The 20,687-nt window shown below is 35.0% G+C and overlaps 1 protein-coding gene across 1 annotated transcript; it reads left to right on the forward strand.

Moving 5' to 3' along the window:
• Window positions 1–7,079: 7,079 nt before the first annotated feature.
• zgc:113142 (uncharacterized protein LOC503524 homolog) lies at window positions 7,080–15,742 on the forward strand. Its single transcript, XM_059328194.1, has 4 exons — window positions 7,080–7,565; window positions 8,521–8,673; window positions 9,790–9,923; window positions 15,214–15,742. Exons 1-4 carry the CDS (start codon window positions 7,199–7,201, stop codon window positions 15,577–15,579), a joined length of 1,020 nt encoding a protein of 339 aa, XP_059184177.1. The 5' UTR covers window positions 7,080–7,198; the 3' UTR covers window positions 15,580–15,742.
• The last annotated feature ends 4,945 nt before the right edge of the window (window positions 15,743–20,687 follow it).

Consider the following 20,687-nt stretch of genomic DNA (forward strand, 5'->3'; position numbering starts at 1 on the left):
ACAGGTAGACAGGAGAACAAGTGGACAGGTAGACAGGAGGACAGGTAGAAAGGTGGACAGGAGGACAGGTAGAAAGGTGGACAGGTAGACAGGAGGACAGGTAGACAGCAGGACAAGTGGACAGGTAGACAGGAGAACAAGTGGACAGGTAGACAGGAGGACAAGTGGACAGGTAGACAGGAGGACAAGTGGACAGGAGGACAGGTAGAAAGGTGGACAGGTAGACAGGAGGACAAGTGGACAGGTAGAAAGGTGGACAGGAGGACAGGTAGAAAGGTGGACAGGTAGACAGGAGGACAAGTGGACAGGTAGACAGGAGGACAGGTAGAAAGGTGGACAGGAGGACAGGTAGAAAGGTGGACAGGTAGACAGGAGGACAGGTAGACAGCAGGACAAGTGGACAGGTAGACAGGAGAACAAGTGGACAGGTAGAAAGGTGGACAGGTAGAAAGGTGGACAGGTAGACAGGAGGACAAGTGGACAGGTAGACAGGAGGACAAGTGGACAGGTAGACAGGAGGACAGGTAGAAAGGTGGACAGGTAGACAGGAGGACAAGTGGACAGGTAGAAAGGTGGACAGGTAGAAAGGTGGACAGGTAGACAGGAGGACAAGTGGACAGGTAGACAGGAGGACAAGTGGACAGGTAGACAGGAGGACAGGTAGAAAGGTGGACAGGAGAACAAGTGGACAGGTAGACAGGAGGACAGGTAGAAAGGTGGACAGGAGGACAGGTAGAAAGGTGGACAGGTAGACAGGAGGACAAGTGGACAGGTAGACAGGAGGAAAGGTAGACAGCAGGACAAGTGGACAGGTAGACAGGAGAACAAGTGGACAGGTAGAAAGGTGGACAGGTAGACAGGAGGACAAGTGGACAGGTAGACAGGAGGACAAGTGGACAGGTAGATGGACAGGTAGACAAGAGGACAGGTAGACAGGGGGACAAGTGGACAGGTAGACAGGAGGACAGGTAGAAAGGTGGACAGGAGGACAAGTGGACAGGTAGACAGGAGGACAGGTAGAAAGGTGGACAGGTAGACAGGCGGACAAGTGGACAGGTAGACAGGAGGACAGGTAGACAGCAGGACAAGTGGACAGGTAGACAGGAGGACAAGTGGACAGGTAGAAAGGTGGACAGGTAGAAAGGTGGACAGGTAGACAGGAGGACAAGTGGACAGGTAGACAGGAGGACAAGTGGACAGGTAGAAAGGTGGACAGGTAGACAGGAGGACAAGTGGACAGGTGGACAGGAGGACAGGTAGACAGGAGGACAAGAGGACAGGTAGACAGGAGGACAGGTGGACAAGAAGACAGGAGGACAGGTGGACAGGAAGACAGGTGGAGGAGGAGGGAGGATAGGTGAGGGAGAGGAGGTGATTCCAGATGGATCCTCCTCCTCCTCCTCTCCTCCTCCTCCTCCTCTCCTCCTCCTCCTCCTCTCCTGTCTCCTGTCTGTCTCAGGTGTCTCCGTTAGTCTACTGAAGGTGAGTTTCACTAAAACTTTACAACAAACCTGTTTTAAATATTTACTTGTGTTAATGTCAGTATGTTGTGTCTGTGTTAGCCTGTTAGCATGAATCAGCTAAAGTTTATTAGGTGTGTGATAATGATTTTAGTGACTAAACTAAACGGCTAGTTAGCTGCTGTCCTGTTAGCCTCCGTGCTGCTGCTAATGCTAATGAGAAACTAAAGGGTTAAAAAGTTACACATTAATATTAAATCATTACACATTAATGTGAAATCAGCCATTCAGACCACCATGACCCTGAAATTACTCTTAAGCTCGATGCTAACATACAATGGGAATCTCCATTGACGCGCTAATTAAAATTAGCATCACCATTAATTAGTCTTATAACATTTATATTCTGCTTTAATTGTATTATATTCTTATTAATACAGTCTGTGGTATATTCTTACATCATCACAAATGTTTCAACTATTTTAAACTTTGATAAATCTGTAGTTTTAACCCAGAAACGGCTCTATTTATGTTTTAAATTACCGGTGTTGTGGCGAGTTCTGCTGCCCGCCGAGATCTGATGCCCTTCGCGGGAGCGCGCACAGCGAAAACTAGTTTGTGATGATTTCTCCGGTGAAGTCCGAATTAAAAACCATAAAACACTCTTTATGTGCTTCATGAACGGTGTTATATGACCTGCTGTCTTTAGTTTATCAAAGTTTAGACTCATCAGTGTAGTTTTCGCTGTGCGCGCTCCCGCGAGCGGCATGCAGGTCTCGGCGGGAAGCGGAACTCTCCACAACACCTGCAGCTCTGTGACGTCATGTGTCCGCCACAAAACGTTCTCCTGTTTATCCTGATTTGGTGGACAAAATAACAGAAACATCTTCATTTTATAAACATTTTTTCAACTCAATAAAATAAAAAAAACATATACAAAAAAAGTAAAAGCAATATAAAATCAAATGAAATATTATAGATTACAAAAATATATTACAAAATATTATAGAATAAATTAAATACATAATAGAGCACGAAATGAAGCAAAATTAATATGATAAAAAATAAATGAAAAAATATGTGGACACTCTTGTCTTAAAGTTTTATTCCTGTAAATAATGAAGGCCAACAGATCTTGCCATTAAGTCTTTTTTGGTCATATTACGTCTTTTTTTAACCATTTTGCATATTTTTTTGGTAATTTAAAGTATTTTTTTAGCATGTTATGTATTTTTTTGGTCATTGTAAGTATTTTTTTTTAGCATTTAAGTATTTTTTTTGGGTCTATTTGAGTCTTTTTTGGTCATATTATGTCTTTTTTAATCACTTTACGCCTTTTTTTGGTCATTTTAAGTATTTTTTAGCATTTAAGTATTTTTTTGGTCTATTTGAGTCTTTTCTGGTCATATTACATCTTTTTTTTAACCATTTGACATATTTTTTTGGTAATTTAAAGTATTTTTTTTTAGCATTTTATGTATTTTTTGGTTCATTAAAGTCTTTTTGGGTCATATTACGTCTTTTTAAAGTCATTTCACGTCTTCTTTTGGTCATTTAAACTAACTTTTTCTCCTAGGTCAAAGTCTGTTGGTCCCATTCGTTTTCCTAGATACTTGGATAGATAAATAGATATTTTATTGACTCTGGAGCTCATAGAACAGAGTTTCCTGAATGAGGACCTACTGTGTGTTTTTAGGTTACGTTTCTCTTTCTAGTAGGACATTTAAAGCCTTGATAATCGATTAGCATGAGGATAAAATAAAGACAACATCTTCTCAGAAATAAAGCAGCCGGAGGCTGGCTGGGTTTTATTTTACAAGAGTAAAAAGTGTTTTTGGGGAGAAGATCCGGTCAGACAGTGTTCGGTCACGCTGGTTTCACTGGTCACGCTGGTTTCACTGGTCTGGTTCCACTGGTCTGGTTCTCAGACTCTTTGAGTCCTCGTGCCGGACTCTTAAACATATAAAAATATAAAATATAAGATGATTATGTGACCTATTATTATGTTAGCATGTGATCATTACAGCTAGCTGAGAGAAGCTAACAGGCTAAGGTTAGCAGCAGCAGGCGGCCTCGTGCTCCTCATCATTATCATCATCATCATCATCATCACCAGCAGCTCTCTGAAAGAGTTTTCCTGGAAACGTTTGGGTTTTTATTCAGCAACGAGTTCAGCAGCAGCTGGAACTGATGAGTTCACGTGGATCTTTTTTTAGATCTCACTGGCAGAACAATAAAACACTTTAAAAACATCACAACGCCAAAACAATACGAGCATTGAAGTAAAACAGACTCATATTCCAGTTAAACTAAGTTTTACTGATGGTTAACTCTGGAGATTATTCTCATTTTAATGTCTTTCAACTATCACTGTGTAGATGATGTTGGCATTAAGAATGTCCTTGTTATTATTATTATTATTATTATTATTAGGGCCTCGGGGCAATCTCCCCAGCACTGGTCCCATCCAGCAATATCTGATGGGACCAGTGCTGCACTACTGTTATACTGTGGATTTCTTCTTCTTCCTCTTCCAGACGCAATTTCGTCCCGCTACTAGTCCTACAACTTGAAGAGTTGCAGGACAAATTACATATCAAAACGTGCGGTTTGATCGGGATCGGTGTGCTACTACTTTTCTCTACGGAATATGAATTTTTCGCGACGTAAGTCGCGAAAAACTGCCCAAAATTTTGCATTGAAATGAATGGGACGGCCGACAAAAACTGAGGGAAAAAGAACAATAATTGGAGATTTTTAAACGTCTACTTCTCCGTCATAATTTCACCTAGAGACTCCATTTAAACTTTAAACAGTAGACACAAGTCTTGTGTATCGGTGTATTAATCCACGTTTCGATAGGTCATATAGTTTTTTATCAATCCCTGTTCAATGACCATGATCATTTTTGGAGAAATTCTGAGATTATAATGGGTGTGTATTGCACGGAATGTTCGTGTCACAGTGTGTGACATCATCGCCAGAGTGTAGAGGGAGAGAAAAAACTGTCAAAAAATAAATTTTAAACTGCGCTCCAGGCCGCAAATTCCACTCTACAGAAATAATTTATACATAGAAACGTAGGAAAATTAGTCTTCTCCCTCACAATCCTCTGGTAAAGCTGTCAGAGTTATAGTTTGGGCGTAGGACGCACAGATGATCCACCAACACCACCAACAGCCTCATTGGCTCCCATATTAAAAACACAGGAAGATTTATGAAGAAGGGAGATGTAACAGTTTTTTTAGATCGCTCTAACAAAGCTATTTTTTCATTTTTCTTAAAAAAAAACATATGTAGACGTTCAGGAAGAACTCAGGACGCTCAAAGTGAAGTCGGATCAATGATAGGTATTATGGTTTTGCCAAAAATGCTTTCTGTTCGAGGCCAGAAATTCCAGTCTGTCCACCTCTGGCTGCTGTCACTGTTCAGGAACATTAACAGCAGCAGTTAATTCTGTTGATTGCTTTGATCTTTTATGTGAAGTGCGCACACTCCTCACACATGCATACACATGCCTCATACACGCACACACAGGTAACTTTATGTGATTTTAATTACGCACACACGCACACACACACACACACACACACACACACACACACACATACATACACACAGGTAACTTTATGTGATTTTAATTACGCACACACGCACACACACACACACACACACACACATACATACACACAGGTAACTTTATGCAATTTTTGCTACACACACGTAAGCGCGCACACTCCTCCAGATACATGTTTCTCTCACACACACACACACACACACACACATTTTGAGGTTAAAGGGCATAGTTATAAATCTCTGAAGAATCTCATCATAGTGTACACACACCGGCAGTAGCCCCCGTGGCCCTTTCAAAATTTCCCCAGAGGAAATTTTCTAGTTATTATTATTATTATTATTATTATTATTATTATTGAAGGGCAAATGTAGGTGCAAGTATTTGTTGTTTCCTACGAGGTAGGAAAGTCCAACTGCAGTTATTTTTAATACCTTTTATCCTCGAAATCACAAGTGAATTATGTTGTTGCATCCTTTTCTTTTATTACTTTTAATATTTCTTTATTTGACTCTTTAGATCTGTTTCTGAATAATAACTATAATAATAATCAGGGTTATATTATATCTGTTCCTGAACAATAAATGAGACAATAAGTAAGTTAATAAGTAATTTAGTTCATTCTGTTATTATCTCCAAATAATGACTTAATAAAATAATTAACTTGTTCACGAGGAGAAGAAAAGAACTTGTTATCACAAGAAGATAAAAAGCTTGTTTCGGTTTATATTTTAATGTTTGAGTCCGTGACTATCAGCTGATTTGACCCAAATATTACAAGTAATAAAGTAAAAGGATGAAATGACATAATTAACTTGTGATCTCAAGATAAATAACTGCAGCTGTACTTTCCTACCTTGTCTATTCATGGAAAAAAGTATAAGACCACTCTTGTTTTCTTCAATGTCTTATCGACATAGACACTAATTGACCGAAAATAGATGTTAAAATGACCCAAAAAGGCACAAAATGACAAAAATAGATGTTAAAATTACCAAAAAAGTCACAAAATGACCAAGAATAAATGTAAAAATGACCAAAAAAGACACAAGATGACCAAAAATAAATGTAAAAATTCCCAAAAAGACACAAAATGACCAAAAATAGATACAAAAATGACCAAAAAAGACACAAAATGACTAAAAAAGACACAAAATGACAAAAAAATAGATGTGAAAATGACCAAAAAAGACACAAAATGAAAAAAATTGATACAACAATGATCAAAAAAGGCACAAAATGACATAGATGTGAAAATTACCAAAAAAGACACAAAATGACTAAAAAAGACACAAAATGACAAAAAATAGATGTGAAAATTACCAAAAAAAGACACAAAATGACAAAAAATAGTTGTAAAAATGACCAAAAAAGGCACAAAATGACTAAAAAAGACACAAAATGACAAAAAATAGTTGTAAAAATGACCAAAAAAAGGCACAAAATGACTGAAAAAGACACAAAATTACCAAAAAAGACACAAAATGACCAAAAATAGATGCAAAAATGACCAAAAAAAGGCACAAAACGACTAAAAAAGACACAAAATGACTAAAAATAGATGTTAAAATTACCAAAAAAGACAAAATGACCAAAAATAAATGTAAAAATTACCAAAAAAGTCACAAAATGACCAAAAATAAATGTAAAAATTACCAAATAAGTTACAAAATGACAAAAATAGATGTAAAAATGACCAAAAAAGACACAAAAAATGCACCTTTAGTTGTACCAGCCATGAAAATCAACAAGACACTGAAGGAAACGAGGGTCTAAAAGGGTTTTTCTCCATGACTGTATATATTCAGAAATGTTTGGAAGAGTTCCCTGAACTCCTGGAATCATAAACCCACATTAATAACTAAATAAATAAATAATGAGTAGATGGATATAAGAGTAGGTGGTGGTGAGGAGAACGTGTCTCTGTGTTCAGCCGTTCTGATCGATTAGTTCTCCTGATGACATTGATGATGATGATGATAAAAGGTTTTCCATGAAGTGAAGCAGCTGGAGGCGTTAGGATCAGACAACAGAGGTGTCTGTTGGTCACATGGCGCTCAGGAAACGTTTCCACGCCAACCCATGACGTGTTTCTGTGTCTCAGGCTACAGGATATATCTGTGCTCACGCTCAGATCACTCTTCACTTCTTCTCTCTCAGCAGCATGAACACCATCTTCTTCATCGGGCAGATCATCGGCGTGGTGCCGCTCTCCGTCCTGCTGCTCCTGGTCCTCGCTAAGCTGGTGTCCCTGCAGCGGCGTGGCGGCGGCGGCGTGCGTCTGCAGGACGGGTCGGGTCACGGCGTGCTGATCACCGGCTGTGACAGCGGCTTCGGCCACCAGCTGGCCCGAGCGCTGGACGACAAACGCTTCACCGTGTTCGCCGGGTTTCTGTATCCAGACGGAGCCGGGGCCCAGAGCCTCACCAGGACCTGCTCCAGGAACCTCCGGGTCCTCAAGCTGGACGTCACACGGGACCAGGACGTGCAGCACGCCAAGAGGACGGTCCAGGATAACCTGCCGGAGAAAGGTGAGGCACTAAATGAACAGAAATAGATGTAAAATATGACTAAAAAGACAAAAAATTACTTTAAATGGATGTAAAAATGAAAAAAAAATCCACAAATTGACCAAAAATAGATGCAAAAATGACCAAAAAAGACACAAAATGACCAAAAATAGATGCAAAAATGACCAAAAAAGACACAAAATGACCAAAAATGACTAAAAAAGACACAAATTGACCAAAAATAGATGCAAAAATAACTAAAAAAGACACATCATGACCAAAAATAGATGCAAAAATGACCAAAAAAGACACAAAATGACTAAAAATAGATGCAAAAATACTAAAAAAGACACAAAATGACCAAAAATAAATGTAAAAATGACCAAAAAAGACACAAAATGACCAAAAATATATGTAAAAATGACTAAAAAGACACAAAGTGACCATACATGAACCTACATCTGACCTAATTATTGATATCAAACACTAATTGATTTTTAAATGTTTTAACCCTTTAAATGCAAGATTTGTGTCCATGTTTTTAGATGAAAAAAACCCAGATAATATGAATTATTTTCAATATACTACATGCAAAGTTTGAAAAAAAAAAAAGTTGAATTATTGCAGCCTGGAACTTGTCAATGATGAGCAGCAACACTGATTTTGTTGCTTATTATTTTTTCGGGAGTATGTTTGCATATCTGTATGTGGGAGTTCGAGCCCTGCGCCTAATCAGTCTCGTCTCAGTGCCAATGCCAAAACGCGATAATATAGCGGTTGCTATGGAGACAACCATACTAGGCCTCCAGACAGCAGCAGACAGTCAATAGGTGTCTGTGGGAGGTTACGGGGGGGTTACCAGGGAGCAGTTTGTGACCACAGTCTGAGTTCCAACAGCTCTGCCCATCCTAGATCTGTTTCTGTATGATAATAATATTAATAATAATAATAATAATAATAATAATACCTGCTGCAGGTCTGTGGGCGGTGGTGAACAACGCCGGTGTGACGGACTGGGCAGAGATCGAGTGGAGCTCTGTGGAGGATTTCCGCAGCATGGCAGAAATCAACCTGTTCGGAGCCATCAGGGTCTCTGTCGCCTTCCTGCCGCTGATCAGAGCCGCAAAAGGTTCAAACACCACACATACCACACACACAACTAGAACAGAGATTTTGCACATAAATACCAGAGATTTTGCACATAAATACCAGAGATTTTGCACATAAATACCAGAGATTTTGTGCATAAATACCAGAGATTTTGTGCATAAATACTAGAGATTTTGTGCATAAATACCAGAGACTTTTTCCTCGAGATCACAAGTTAATTATGTCGTTTCATCCTTTTCTTTTATTACTTGTAATATTTGGGTCAAATCAGCTGATAGTCACGGACTCAAACATTAAAATATAAACGGAAACAAGCTTTTTATCTTCTTGTGATAACAAGTTCATTATTTTATTAAGTCATTATTTGGAGATAATAACAGAATGAACTAAATTACTTATTAACTTACTTACTTATTGTCTCATAGTTATTGTTTAGGAACAGATTTAAAGAGTCAGATATAGTATAACCTGATTATTATTATAGTTATTATTCAGAAACAGATCTAAAGAGTCACAAATATTACAATACCAGAGATTTTGCACATAAATACCAGAAATTTTGCACATAAATGCCAGTGATTTTGCACATAAATGCTAGAGATTTTGCACATAAATACCAGAGATTTTGCACATAAATACTAGAGATTTTGCACATAAATACCAGAGATTTTGCACATAAATACCAGAGATTTTGCACATTATTACCAAATATTTTGTACATTAATACCAAAGATTTTGCACATAAATACTAGAGATTTTGCACATAAATACCAGAGATTTTGTGCATGAATACCAGAGATTTTGCACATAAATACTAGAGATTTTGCACATAAATACCAGAGATTTTGCACATAAATACCAGAGATTTTGCACATAAATACCAGAGATTTTGCACATAAATACCAGAGATTTGGCACATTAATACCAAAGATTTTGCACATAAATACTAGAGATTTTGCACATAAATACCTGTGATTTTGAACATAAATACCAGAGATTTTGCACATTAATACCAAATATTTTGCACATAAATGCACTCACATGTCACTGTCACTCACCTTCAGCTTCAGTCTGACTGTGTTATAGGTGTTAATGTGTGTGTTTCATGTGTTCTAAGGGTTAATGTGTGTTTCAGGGCGTATGGTGTTCACCTCCAGCATCTTCGCCTTCTTTAACTGTCTCACCATGGGAGCCTACAGCGTGTCCAAGAGAGGCCTGGAGGCCTTCGCTGACTGTCTCCGGGTGGAGACGGCCAGCTTCGGAGTCAAGGTACAACGACATCTCAGAACATCTCACAACATCTCACAACATCTAACAACATCTAACAACATCTAACAACATCTAACAACATCTCAGAACATCTAACAACATCTCACAACATCTAACAACATCTAACAACATCTAACAACATCTAACAACATCTAACAACATCTAACAACATCTCAGAACATCTAACAACATCTCACAACATCTAACAACATCTAACAACATCTAACAACATCTAACAACATCTAACAACATCTCAGAACATCTCACAACATCTCACAACATCTAACAACATCTAACAACATCTAACAACATCTAACAACATCTAACAACATCTCAGAACATCTAACAACATCTCACAACATCTAACAACATCTAACAACATCTCAGAACATCTAACAACATCTCACAACATCTAACAACATCTAACAACATCTAACAACATCTCACAACATCTCAGAACATCTAACAACATCTCACAACATCTAACAACATCTAACAACATCTCAGAACATCTAACAACATCTCACAACATCTAACAACATCTCACAACATCTAACAACATCTAACAACATCTCAGAACATCTCACAACATCTCACAACATCTAACAACATCTAACAACATCTAACAACATCTAACAACATCTAACAACATCTCAGAACATCTAACAACATCTCACAACATCTAACAACATCTAACAACATCTAACAACATCTCACAACATCTCACAACATCTCACAACATCTAACAACATCTAACAACATCTCACAACATCTCACAACATCTCACAACATCTCACAACATCTAACAACATCTAACAACATCTCACAACATCTAACAACATCTAACAACATCTCACAACATCTCACAACATCTCACAACATCTAACAACATCTAACAACATCTAACAACATCTAACAACATCTAACAACATCTAACAACATCTAACAACATCTAACAACATCTCACAACATCTCACAACATCTAACAACATCTAACAACATCTCACAACATCTAACAACATCTAACAACATCTAACAACATCTCACAACATCTCACAACATCTCACAACATCTAACAACATCTAACAACATCTCACAACATCTAACAACATCTAACAACATCTCACAACATCTCACAACATCTCACAACATCTAACAACATCTCACAACATCTAACAACATCTAACAACATCTAACAACATCTCAGAACATCTCAGAACATCTAACAACATCTAACAACATCTAACAACATCTAACAACATCTAACAACATCTCACAACATCTCACAACATCTAACAACATCTAACAACATCTCACAACATCTAACAACATCTGACAACATCTAACAACATCTAACAACATCTAACAACATCTCACAACATCTCACAACATCTGACAACATCTAACAACATCTAACAACATCTAACAACATCTCACAACATCTAACAACATCTAACAACATCTAACAACATCTAACAACATCTCACAACATCTCACAACATCTGACAACATCTAACAACATCTAACAACATCTAACAACATCTAACAACATCTCACAACATCTCACAACATCTGACAACATCTAACAACATCTAACAACATCTAACAACATCTCAGAACATCTCAGAACATCTAACAACATCTAACAACATCTAACAACATCTAACAACATCTAACAACATCTCACAACATCTCACAACATCTAACAACATCTAACAACATCTCACAACATCTCACAACATCTGACAACATCTAACAACATCTAACAACATCTAACAACATCTCACAACATCTCACAACATCTCACAACATCTAACAACATCTAACAACATCTAACAACATCTCAGAACATCTCACAACATCTAACAACATCTAACAACATCTCACAACATCTCACAACATCTGACAACATCTAACAACATCTAACAACATCTAACAACATCTCACAACATCTCACAACATCTGACAACATCTAACAACATCTAACAACATCTCACAACATCTCACAACATCTCACAACATCTAACAACATCTAACAACATCTCAGAACATCTCAGAACATCTCAGAACATCTAACAACATCTAACAACATCTAACAACATCTAACAACATCTAACAACATCTCACAACATCTAACAACATCTCAGAACATCTCAGAACATCTCACAACATCTAACAACATCTCAGAACATCTCACAACATCTCACAACATCTCACAACATCTCAGAACATCTCACAACATCTAACAACATCTCAGAACATCTCACAACATCTAACAACATCTCAGAACATCTCACAACATCTCACAACATCTCAGAACATCTAACAACATCTAACAACATCTAACAACATCTAACAACATCTAACAACATCTCACAACATCTAACAACATCTCAGAACATCTCAGAACATCTCACAACATCTAACAACATCTCAGAACATCTCACAACATCTCACAACATCTCAGAACATCTCACAACATCTAACAACATCTCAGAACATCTCACAACATCTAACAACATCTCAGAACATCTCACAACATCTCACAACATCTCACAACATGTGATGCTCTAAATTTACATTTAGTTTTTTAGCAGACGCTTTGATCCAAAGAGACTTACAGGGGAAAAAGGCAAACAAAGAAGGTGTAGTGGTCAATAAGGTCTAGAGAGGATCCTTTTTTTTTCTTGTAAATATAAAAAAATAATTATTGCAAATTTGTAAAAAAAATTTCGCGTAAATTTGTCTTTTTCCTCAAAACATTTTTAGCGTAAATTTGTATTTTTTGTCTTGTTTTTTTTTTCTCAAAAATTTAATTTTTTCGCATAAATTTGTGATTTTTTTTCTCTTGTAAATTTGTCTTTTTCTCATACGTTTCAGATTTTTTCATCATAAATTTGTATTGTTTTCTCTTAGATTTGTGAGTTTTTTCTCGCAAATTTGTCTTTTTTCTCCAAAGTTCGAGGGTTTTTTTTTTCATAAATTCGTATATTTTTCTCTAAAAATTGTGGGTTTTTTTCCTCATAAAATTGAATTTTTTTATCATAAATTTTTGAATTTTTTCATCATAAATTTGTATTTTTTTTCTCTTAGATTTGTGAGTTTTTCTTGTAAATTTGTGAGTTTTTTTTCTTGTAAATATAAAAAAAAATTATTGCAAATTTGTGATTTTTTCTCTCGTGAATTTGTCTTTTTCCTCCAACATTTTTTATCGTAAATTTGTATATTTTTCTCAATTTTTTTTTCTCAAAAATTAGATTTTTTCGCGTAAATTCGTGATTTTTTTTCTCTTGTAAATTTGTCTTTTTCTCATAAGTTTGAGATTTTTTCATCATAAATTTGTATTGTTTTCTCTTAGCTTTGTGGGGTTTTTTTCTTGCAAATTTGTCTTTTTCCTCCAAAGTTCGAGGTTTGTTTTTATTTTCATAAATTTGTATATTTTTCTCTAAAAAATTTATTTTTTCCTCATAAAATTGAATTTTTTTCTCGTAAATTGCTGATTTTTTTTTTATCGTAAATTTGTCTTTTTCTCTTAAATTTTGGATTTTTTTCTCTTAGATTTGTGAGTTTTTTCTCGCAAATTTGTCTTTTTCCTTCAAAGTTCGAGGGTTTTTTTTATCATAATTTTTTATATTTTTCTCTAAAAAATTTTTCCTCATAAAATTGATTTTTTTTTATTTTTTTTATCGTAAATTTGTCTTTTCTCATCAATTTTTGATTTTTTTCATCATAAATTTGTATTTTTTTCTCTTAGATTTGTGATTTTTTTCTAGTTGATTGATCCAGAGTCTCTGGAGTTTATCTGGAGTCTAAAAGGTCTAAATTTAAACCGTTCGTTCTTTCTCTTGTGAGTCCTAAAACGGCCTTTTCACGAGTGAAGTTCTGCTGTGAGTGATTTTGTTAATGAAGCAGCGTCTCAGTGTCTCTGAGCTGAAAGCTTCATGTGTTTCTCTCGTCCTGCCACTCAAACACACAAACACACAGTGAGTCTTTGTTCTCTCCACCATGTTAATGACTCATTACTCACTTTGTGACCGTGTTGGAACATTCATTACTCTAATTACTGCAGATAGTCACGGAAACATCACTGATACGCCTGTCTGACAGTCCATTCACCATCAATCGGAAAAAAAAGACTCTTTTTCCTCCCTTCATCCCCCTGAGTCAGATATTCTCCATGGTTTTATTCCTAATAACCAAAATCATCATCAATAAAACCATGTTGAATGTCTTTATCAGCTCTGAAATTAAACTCTTAACAGCTATTTTTGTTGTTATCATTTTATTTGTCCAAACAAATTAACCTTTAGTTGAACCAGACATTAAAATGAACAAGAAATCAAGGAGAAAACAAAAGTAGTTTAATCATTTTTTCCATAAATGTATTTTGTTGTTATTTTACTTTTTTTTTGTCGTTTTTTGGGGTCTTTTTTTAGTCATTTTTACATCTATTTGTGGTCAATTTGTGTCTATTTCAATAATTTTATGTCATTTTTGCATCTATTTTTCTCGTTTTGTTTCTTTTTTAGTCATTTTTACATCTATTATTATAATACTAGAGATTTTGCACATAAATACTAGAGATTTTGCACATAATTACTAAAGATTTTGCACACAATTACTAAAGATTTTGCACACAAATACCAGAGATTTTGCACATAAATACTAGAGATTTTGCACATAAATGCTAGAGATTTTGCACATAAATACTAGAGATTTTGCACATAAATACTAGAGATTTTGCACATAAATACCAAAGATTTTGCACATAAATACCAGAGATTTTGCACATAAATACCAAAGATTTTGCACATAAATACCAAAGATTTTGCACATAAATACTAGAGATTTTGCAAAAAAAATACCAGAGATTTTGCACATAAATACCAGAGATTTTGCACATAAATACCAGAGATTTTGCACATAAATACTAGAGGTTTTGCACATAAACACAAGAGATTTTGCACATAGATACCAGAGATTTTGCACAAAGATACTAAAGATTTTGCACATAAATACCAGAGATTTTGCACATAAATACCAGAGATTTTGCACATAAATACCAGAGATTTTGCACATATTTTTGGTCATTTTGTGTCTTTCCAGTCATTTTTACATCTCCAGTCATGGAAACATTCTTGATAATAACCAAAATGATGATCAATAAAACCATGTTAAATGTCTAGATATCAGTTTTTTGCAGGATCTTGTTTTATTCTGGGTGATATTTCTAATATAGAGACATGTTTGAATGATAGTTTTGTCTCTTCTTCTTCTTCTTCCTGTCCAGGTGAGCATCATCCAGCCGGGGAACTTTGGGCGAGCCACCAACATCCTGAGGATGAAGACGGGTCTGGACATCTGGGAGAAACTGGACGAGGAGAGGAAACGAACCTTCAACAGGAAGTACATCGACCTGGCCAACGAGTACTTCATGTCCACGTGTAAGGCGGGCTTCAAGGACGGAGACATGGTGATCGACGCCATGCTGCACGCCATCCTGGCGCCCAGGCCGCGCTGCAGGTACCTGCTGGCCTCCGCCAGGGACACGTTCTTCTTCCAGATGGTGCCCTTCCTGCCCTCAGGACTCACCGACGCCGTCTTCAAACTCAGCTCCATGTACCAGCAGAGGAGCGAGCTGCTGCACGCCAAGTAACCACGGCAACAACAACAACACGGCAACAACAACAACCTGTAGTACTTCGGATGACTTCTGCCAAAAAATGCACAAAATTACCAAAAAATGCACAAAATTACTTAAAAAAAGACACAATGACCAAAACAAGACACAAAATTACCTCAAGAAGATACAAAATGACCAAAAAAGACACAAAATGATCCAAAAATTACACAAAATGACCAAAAAAGACACAAAATTACTTAAAAAAAGACACAAAATGACCAAAAAAGACACAAAATTACTTAAAAAAAGACACAATGACCAAAAAAAGACACACAATTACTAAATAAAAGACACAAAATTACCTCAAGAAGATACAAAATGACCAAAAAAGACACAAAATTACTTAAAAAAAGACACAATGACCAAAAAAAGACACACAATTACTAAATAAAAGACACGATGACCAAAAAAGACACAAAATTACCTCAAGAAGATACAAAATGACCAAAAAAGACACAAAATGATCCAAAAATTACACAAAATGACCAAAAAAAGACACGAAATTACTAAAAATAGACACTAAATGACCCAAAAACTTGTAATATTATTATAATTTTGCATCATTTTTATGTGTCATTATTTTTTTCTATTTGATAGTTACTTTAATTTAACTAGTGAATTTTAATATATCTAGAGGCCTGTATAATATAATATAATATAATATAATATAATATAATATAATATATGTAGAAGCCTTTTTGGGTTTCTTGCCGCTACTTTGCACCTTGGTTTTGTTGTTCTGATCTCTTTCTCCTTCTCTTTTGTCTTATTTGTGCAAAATAAAAAACTTCAAACTATAAAGACAGTAGAGAGGAGAGAGCTGCTGCACAACAAAAAAGACACAAAATGAGCAATAAAGACACAAAATTACAACAAAAAAAGACACAAAATGAGCAATAAAGACACCAAATGACTAAAAAAAAGACACGAAATTACTAAAAAAGACACAAAATTACCAAAAAAAGAGAGAGGAGAGAGCTGCTGCACACCAAGTAACAATAACACCTCTATTTAATCATTAATGTATCCTGTATCAACCTGTAGAACTTCTGTTTTAACCCTTTGATGCACAACATGGTCTAAAGTGACCCCACTGAGTTTTTATATTCTATATCTTTGCAATAAATTAATTTCATCATTCAGTATTGCAGGTTTTCCTCAATCAGCTTGTTTTTGATCATTATGTGTCCTAATTCTTTGTTTTCATTTTTTACTTTTTGAATAAAAACCCTTTTTGTATCACTACGCTTCTAACGCACAACATGGGTCAAAAATGACTCGTATCCATTTTCAATGTTATTTCATGACACAAAATTACCCAAAAAAGGCACAAAATTACCAAAAAAGACACAAAATTACCAAAAAAAGACACAAAATTACCAAAAAAAGACACAAAATTATCAAAAAAGACAAAATGACTAAAAAATACACAAAATTATTAGAAAAAGACACAAAATTACCAAAAAAAGACACAAAATGACTAAAAAATACACAAAATTATTAGAAAAAGACACAAAATTACCAAAAAAAGACACAAAATTATTAGAAAAAGACACAAAATTACCAAAAAAGACACAAAATTATTAGAAAATTATTGTTCTGCTGCTGATTTTAACGGGTCTGATTTCTCTCTCAGTCTTGTTTATTTTGTTTCTGGTTTCTGTAGCACTTTGAGATTTCTTTATGAAAAGAAAAACTTTACAAACAAAATGTATTATTACTATTATTGTTCACATTTTAATAATTCTGTCTGATTCTGCTGCAATAAAAGCGTTTCATTAATGATCAACTTTGGCGTTTATTCCTCATCATGTTTACTGTTGAAACGTTGTTTATCTTGAAGGTTATTCCATCATTCTGTTTAGAATATAAAACTCAAAGAAGTTGTGCAGAGTTGTGGTCAGAAAAGCTGCAGAAGTTGACAACCAAGAAGAGAAACAGACGGAGGTGAGTAGAAGTTAATGAGTCTTTAACTTTGGTGAGTTTCTCTCAGTGATTCTCTGTGAAAGAGTCCAGGAGGAGATAAAGACCCTCAACCACCTTTTCTTTAGCCTCTTCTTTTATTCCTCCTCTAATAAAGTAGAAAGTCATAAATAAAAAATAAATATCAGAGATATACAGTCATGGATTTCTTCAGTTTCTTGTTCATTTTAATGTCTGGTTCAACTAAAGGTTCATTTATTTGGACAAATATAACGATAACAACAGAAATAATTTAAGAGCTGATATCAAGACATTCAACATGGTTTTATTGATGATGATTTTGGTTAACATTGCTGTGCAAAATCTCTGGTATTTATGTGCAAAATCTCTGGTATTTATGTGCAAAACCTCTGGCATTTATGTGCAAAACTCTCACATTTGTGTGCAAAATCTCTAGCATTTATGTGCAAAATCTCTGGTATTTATGTGCTAAATCTCAAGTATTTATGTGCAAAATCCCTAGTAATAATGTGCAAAATCTCTGGTATTTATGTTCAAAATCTCTGGTATTTATGTTCAAAATCTCTGGTATTTATGTGCAAAATCTCTGGTATTTATGTTCAAAATCTCTGGTATTTATGTTCAAAATCTCTGGTATTTATGTGCAAAATCTCTAGTATTTATGTGCAAAATCTCTGGTATTTAGGTGCAAAATCGCTAGCATTTATGTGCAAAGTCTCTGGTATTTATGTGCAAAATCTTTAGTAATAATGTGCAAAATCTCTGGCATTTATGTGCAAAATCTCTAGTATTTATGTGCAAAATCTCTGGTATTTATGTGCAAAATCTCTAGCATTTTCTCTATGTCTTCTGTAAAGCGTCTTTGTGTATTTTGAAAAGCGCTATATAAAACCGATGCATTATTATTTATTATTATTATTATTTATGTGCAAAACCTCTAGTATTTATGTGCAAAATCTCTGGTATTTATGTGCAAAATCTCTAGCATTTATGTGCAAAATCTCTGGTATTTATGTGCAAAATCTCTAGTATTTATGTGCAAAATCTCTAGTATTTATGTGCAAAATCTCTGGTATTTATGTGCAAAATCTCTGGTATTTATGTGCAAAATCTCTGGTATTTGTGTGCAAAATCTTTAGCATTCATGTGCAAAATCTCTAGTATTTATGTGCAAAATCTCTAGTATTTATGTGCAAAATTTCTGGCATTTATGTGCAAAACTCTCACATTTGTGTGGAAAATCTCTAGCATTTATGTGCAAAATCTCTGGTATTTATGTGCTAAATCTCAAGTATTTATGTGCAAAATCCCTAGTAATAATGTGCAAAATCTCTGGTATTTATGTTCAAAATCTCTGGTATTTATGTGCAAAATCTCTAGTATTTATGTGCAAAATCTCTGGTATTTAGGTGCAAAATCTCTGGCATTTATGTGCAAAATCTCTAGTATTTATGTGCAAAATCTCTAGCATTTATGTGCAAAGTCTCTGGTATTTATGTGCAAAATCTTTAGTAATAATGTGCAAAATCTCTGGTATTTATGTGCAAAATCTCTGGCATTTATGTGCAAAATCTCTAGTATTTATGTGCAAAATCTCTGGTATTTATGTGCAAAATCTCTAGCATTTATATGCAAAACCTCTAGTATTTATGTGAAAAATCTCTGGTATTTATGTGCAAAATCTCTAGCATTTATGTGCAAAACTTCTAGTATTTATGTGCAAAATCTCTAGTATTTATGTGCAAAATATCTGGTATTTATGTGCAAAATCTCTGGTATTTATGTGCAAAATCTCTAGCATTTATGTGCAAAATATCTGGTATTTATGTGCAAAATCCTTAGTAATTATGTGCAAAATCTCTGGTATTTATGTGCAAAATCTCTAGTATTTATGTGCAAAACTCTCACATTTGTGTGGAAAATCTCTAGCATCTAGTGCAAAATCTCTAGTATTTATGTGCAAAATCTCTAGTATTTATGTGCAAAATCTCTAGTATTTATGTGCAAAATCTCTGGCATTTATGTGCAAAATCTCTGGTATTTATGTGCAAAATCCTTAGTAATTATGTGCAAAATCTCTGGTATTTATGTGCAAAATCTATAGTATTTATGTGCAAAATCTCTAGTATTTATGTGCAAAATCTCTAGTATTTATGTGCAAAATCTCTGGTATTTATGTGCAAAATCTTTAGTAATTATGTGCAAAATCTATGGTATTTATGTGCAAAATCTATGGCATTTATGTGCAAAATCTCTAGTAATAATGCGCAAAATCTCTGGCATTTATGTGCAAAATCTCTAGCATTTATGTACAAAATCTCTGGTATTTATGTGCAAAATCTCTAGCATTTATGTGCAAAATCTCTAGTATTTATGTGCAAAATATCTGGTATTTATGTGCAGAAATGCAGTATAACATGAGGAGAGGGGAGGAAGACAGATAAAAAAAAGGTTTACAGGTTTGACTTGACCTTTCTGGTTAAACTTGTTGTTTTAGACTGGAGGAGATTTATGTTGGAACATTTCATCCTTTAATCTTTAACCGTCTGTTGTTCTTTAGTTGTTCTAAAGGAGACTTCAGGTCACTGTGACACAAGTTCACCATGACAAACATGAACACAATCTGTGATAAACGAGCTGAAACCACATGTCAGGGTCACTTTTTAACCAAAACAATACATGCAATAAGATATTTAAATTAAAATGCATGAGGTTATTTTTATGTCTGTTCCATTGGACAGATAATCTAATAATCTAACAAATTTCAACCTGTTTTATGTGATGTTTTAATCCTCATGTTTCTGTTTATTTAGTCACACAATAACTGGAGAAATATGAACTTTGTCTTCACCTTTTCTCCACTTTTCCACTTGATGTTAATCAGTATCAGAAGACACAAAGACAAACTTACAGACATATAAAGTTTATGAAATTATAAAAATGTATTCCACTGGTTTGAAAGTAGTTAAATTATGAATACGTTTTAAGAACGTCTAAAGAAAATCTAAAATGTTGTCTTAAATTGACATTTATACAAAGACTTTTTATTGAACCATACTGTCTTCATGTAAAGAGATTTAGATCATTTAAAATTTCACCATTTTTGACAAAAAATACATGACTTTTTTGTTTCAGTC

This window comes from Centropristis striata, chromosome 24, assembly GCF_030273125.1.
Source record: "Centropristis striata isolate RG_2023a ecotype Rhode Island chromosome 24, C.striata_1.0, whole genome shotgun sequence".
In the NCBI taxonomy this organism is placed as follows: domain Eukaryota; kingdom Metazoa; phylum Chordata; class Actinopteri; order Perciformes; family Serranidae; genus Centropristis; species Centropristis striata.

What these genes read in the sequence shown, in the direction of transcription:
- zgc:113142 (XM_059328194.1), top strand. Translation starts at nt 7,199, where the DNA reads ATGAACACCATCTTCTTCATCGGGCAGATCATCGGCGTGGTGCCGCTC. An exon ending in GCTGATCAGAGCCGCAAAAG is followed by an intron (nt 8,674 to 9,789) that starts GTTCAAACACCA and finishes TGTGTGTTTCAG; the next exon opens with GGCGTATGGTGTTCACCTCC. An exon ending in CGGCCAGCTTCGGAGTCAAG is followed by an intron (nt 9,924 to 15,213) that starts GTACAACGACAT and finishes CTTCCTGTCCAG; the next exon opens with GTGAGCATCATCCAGCCGGG.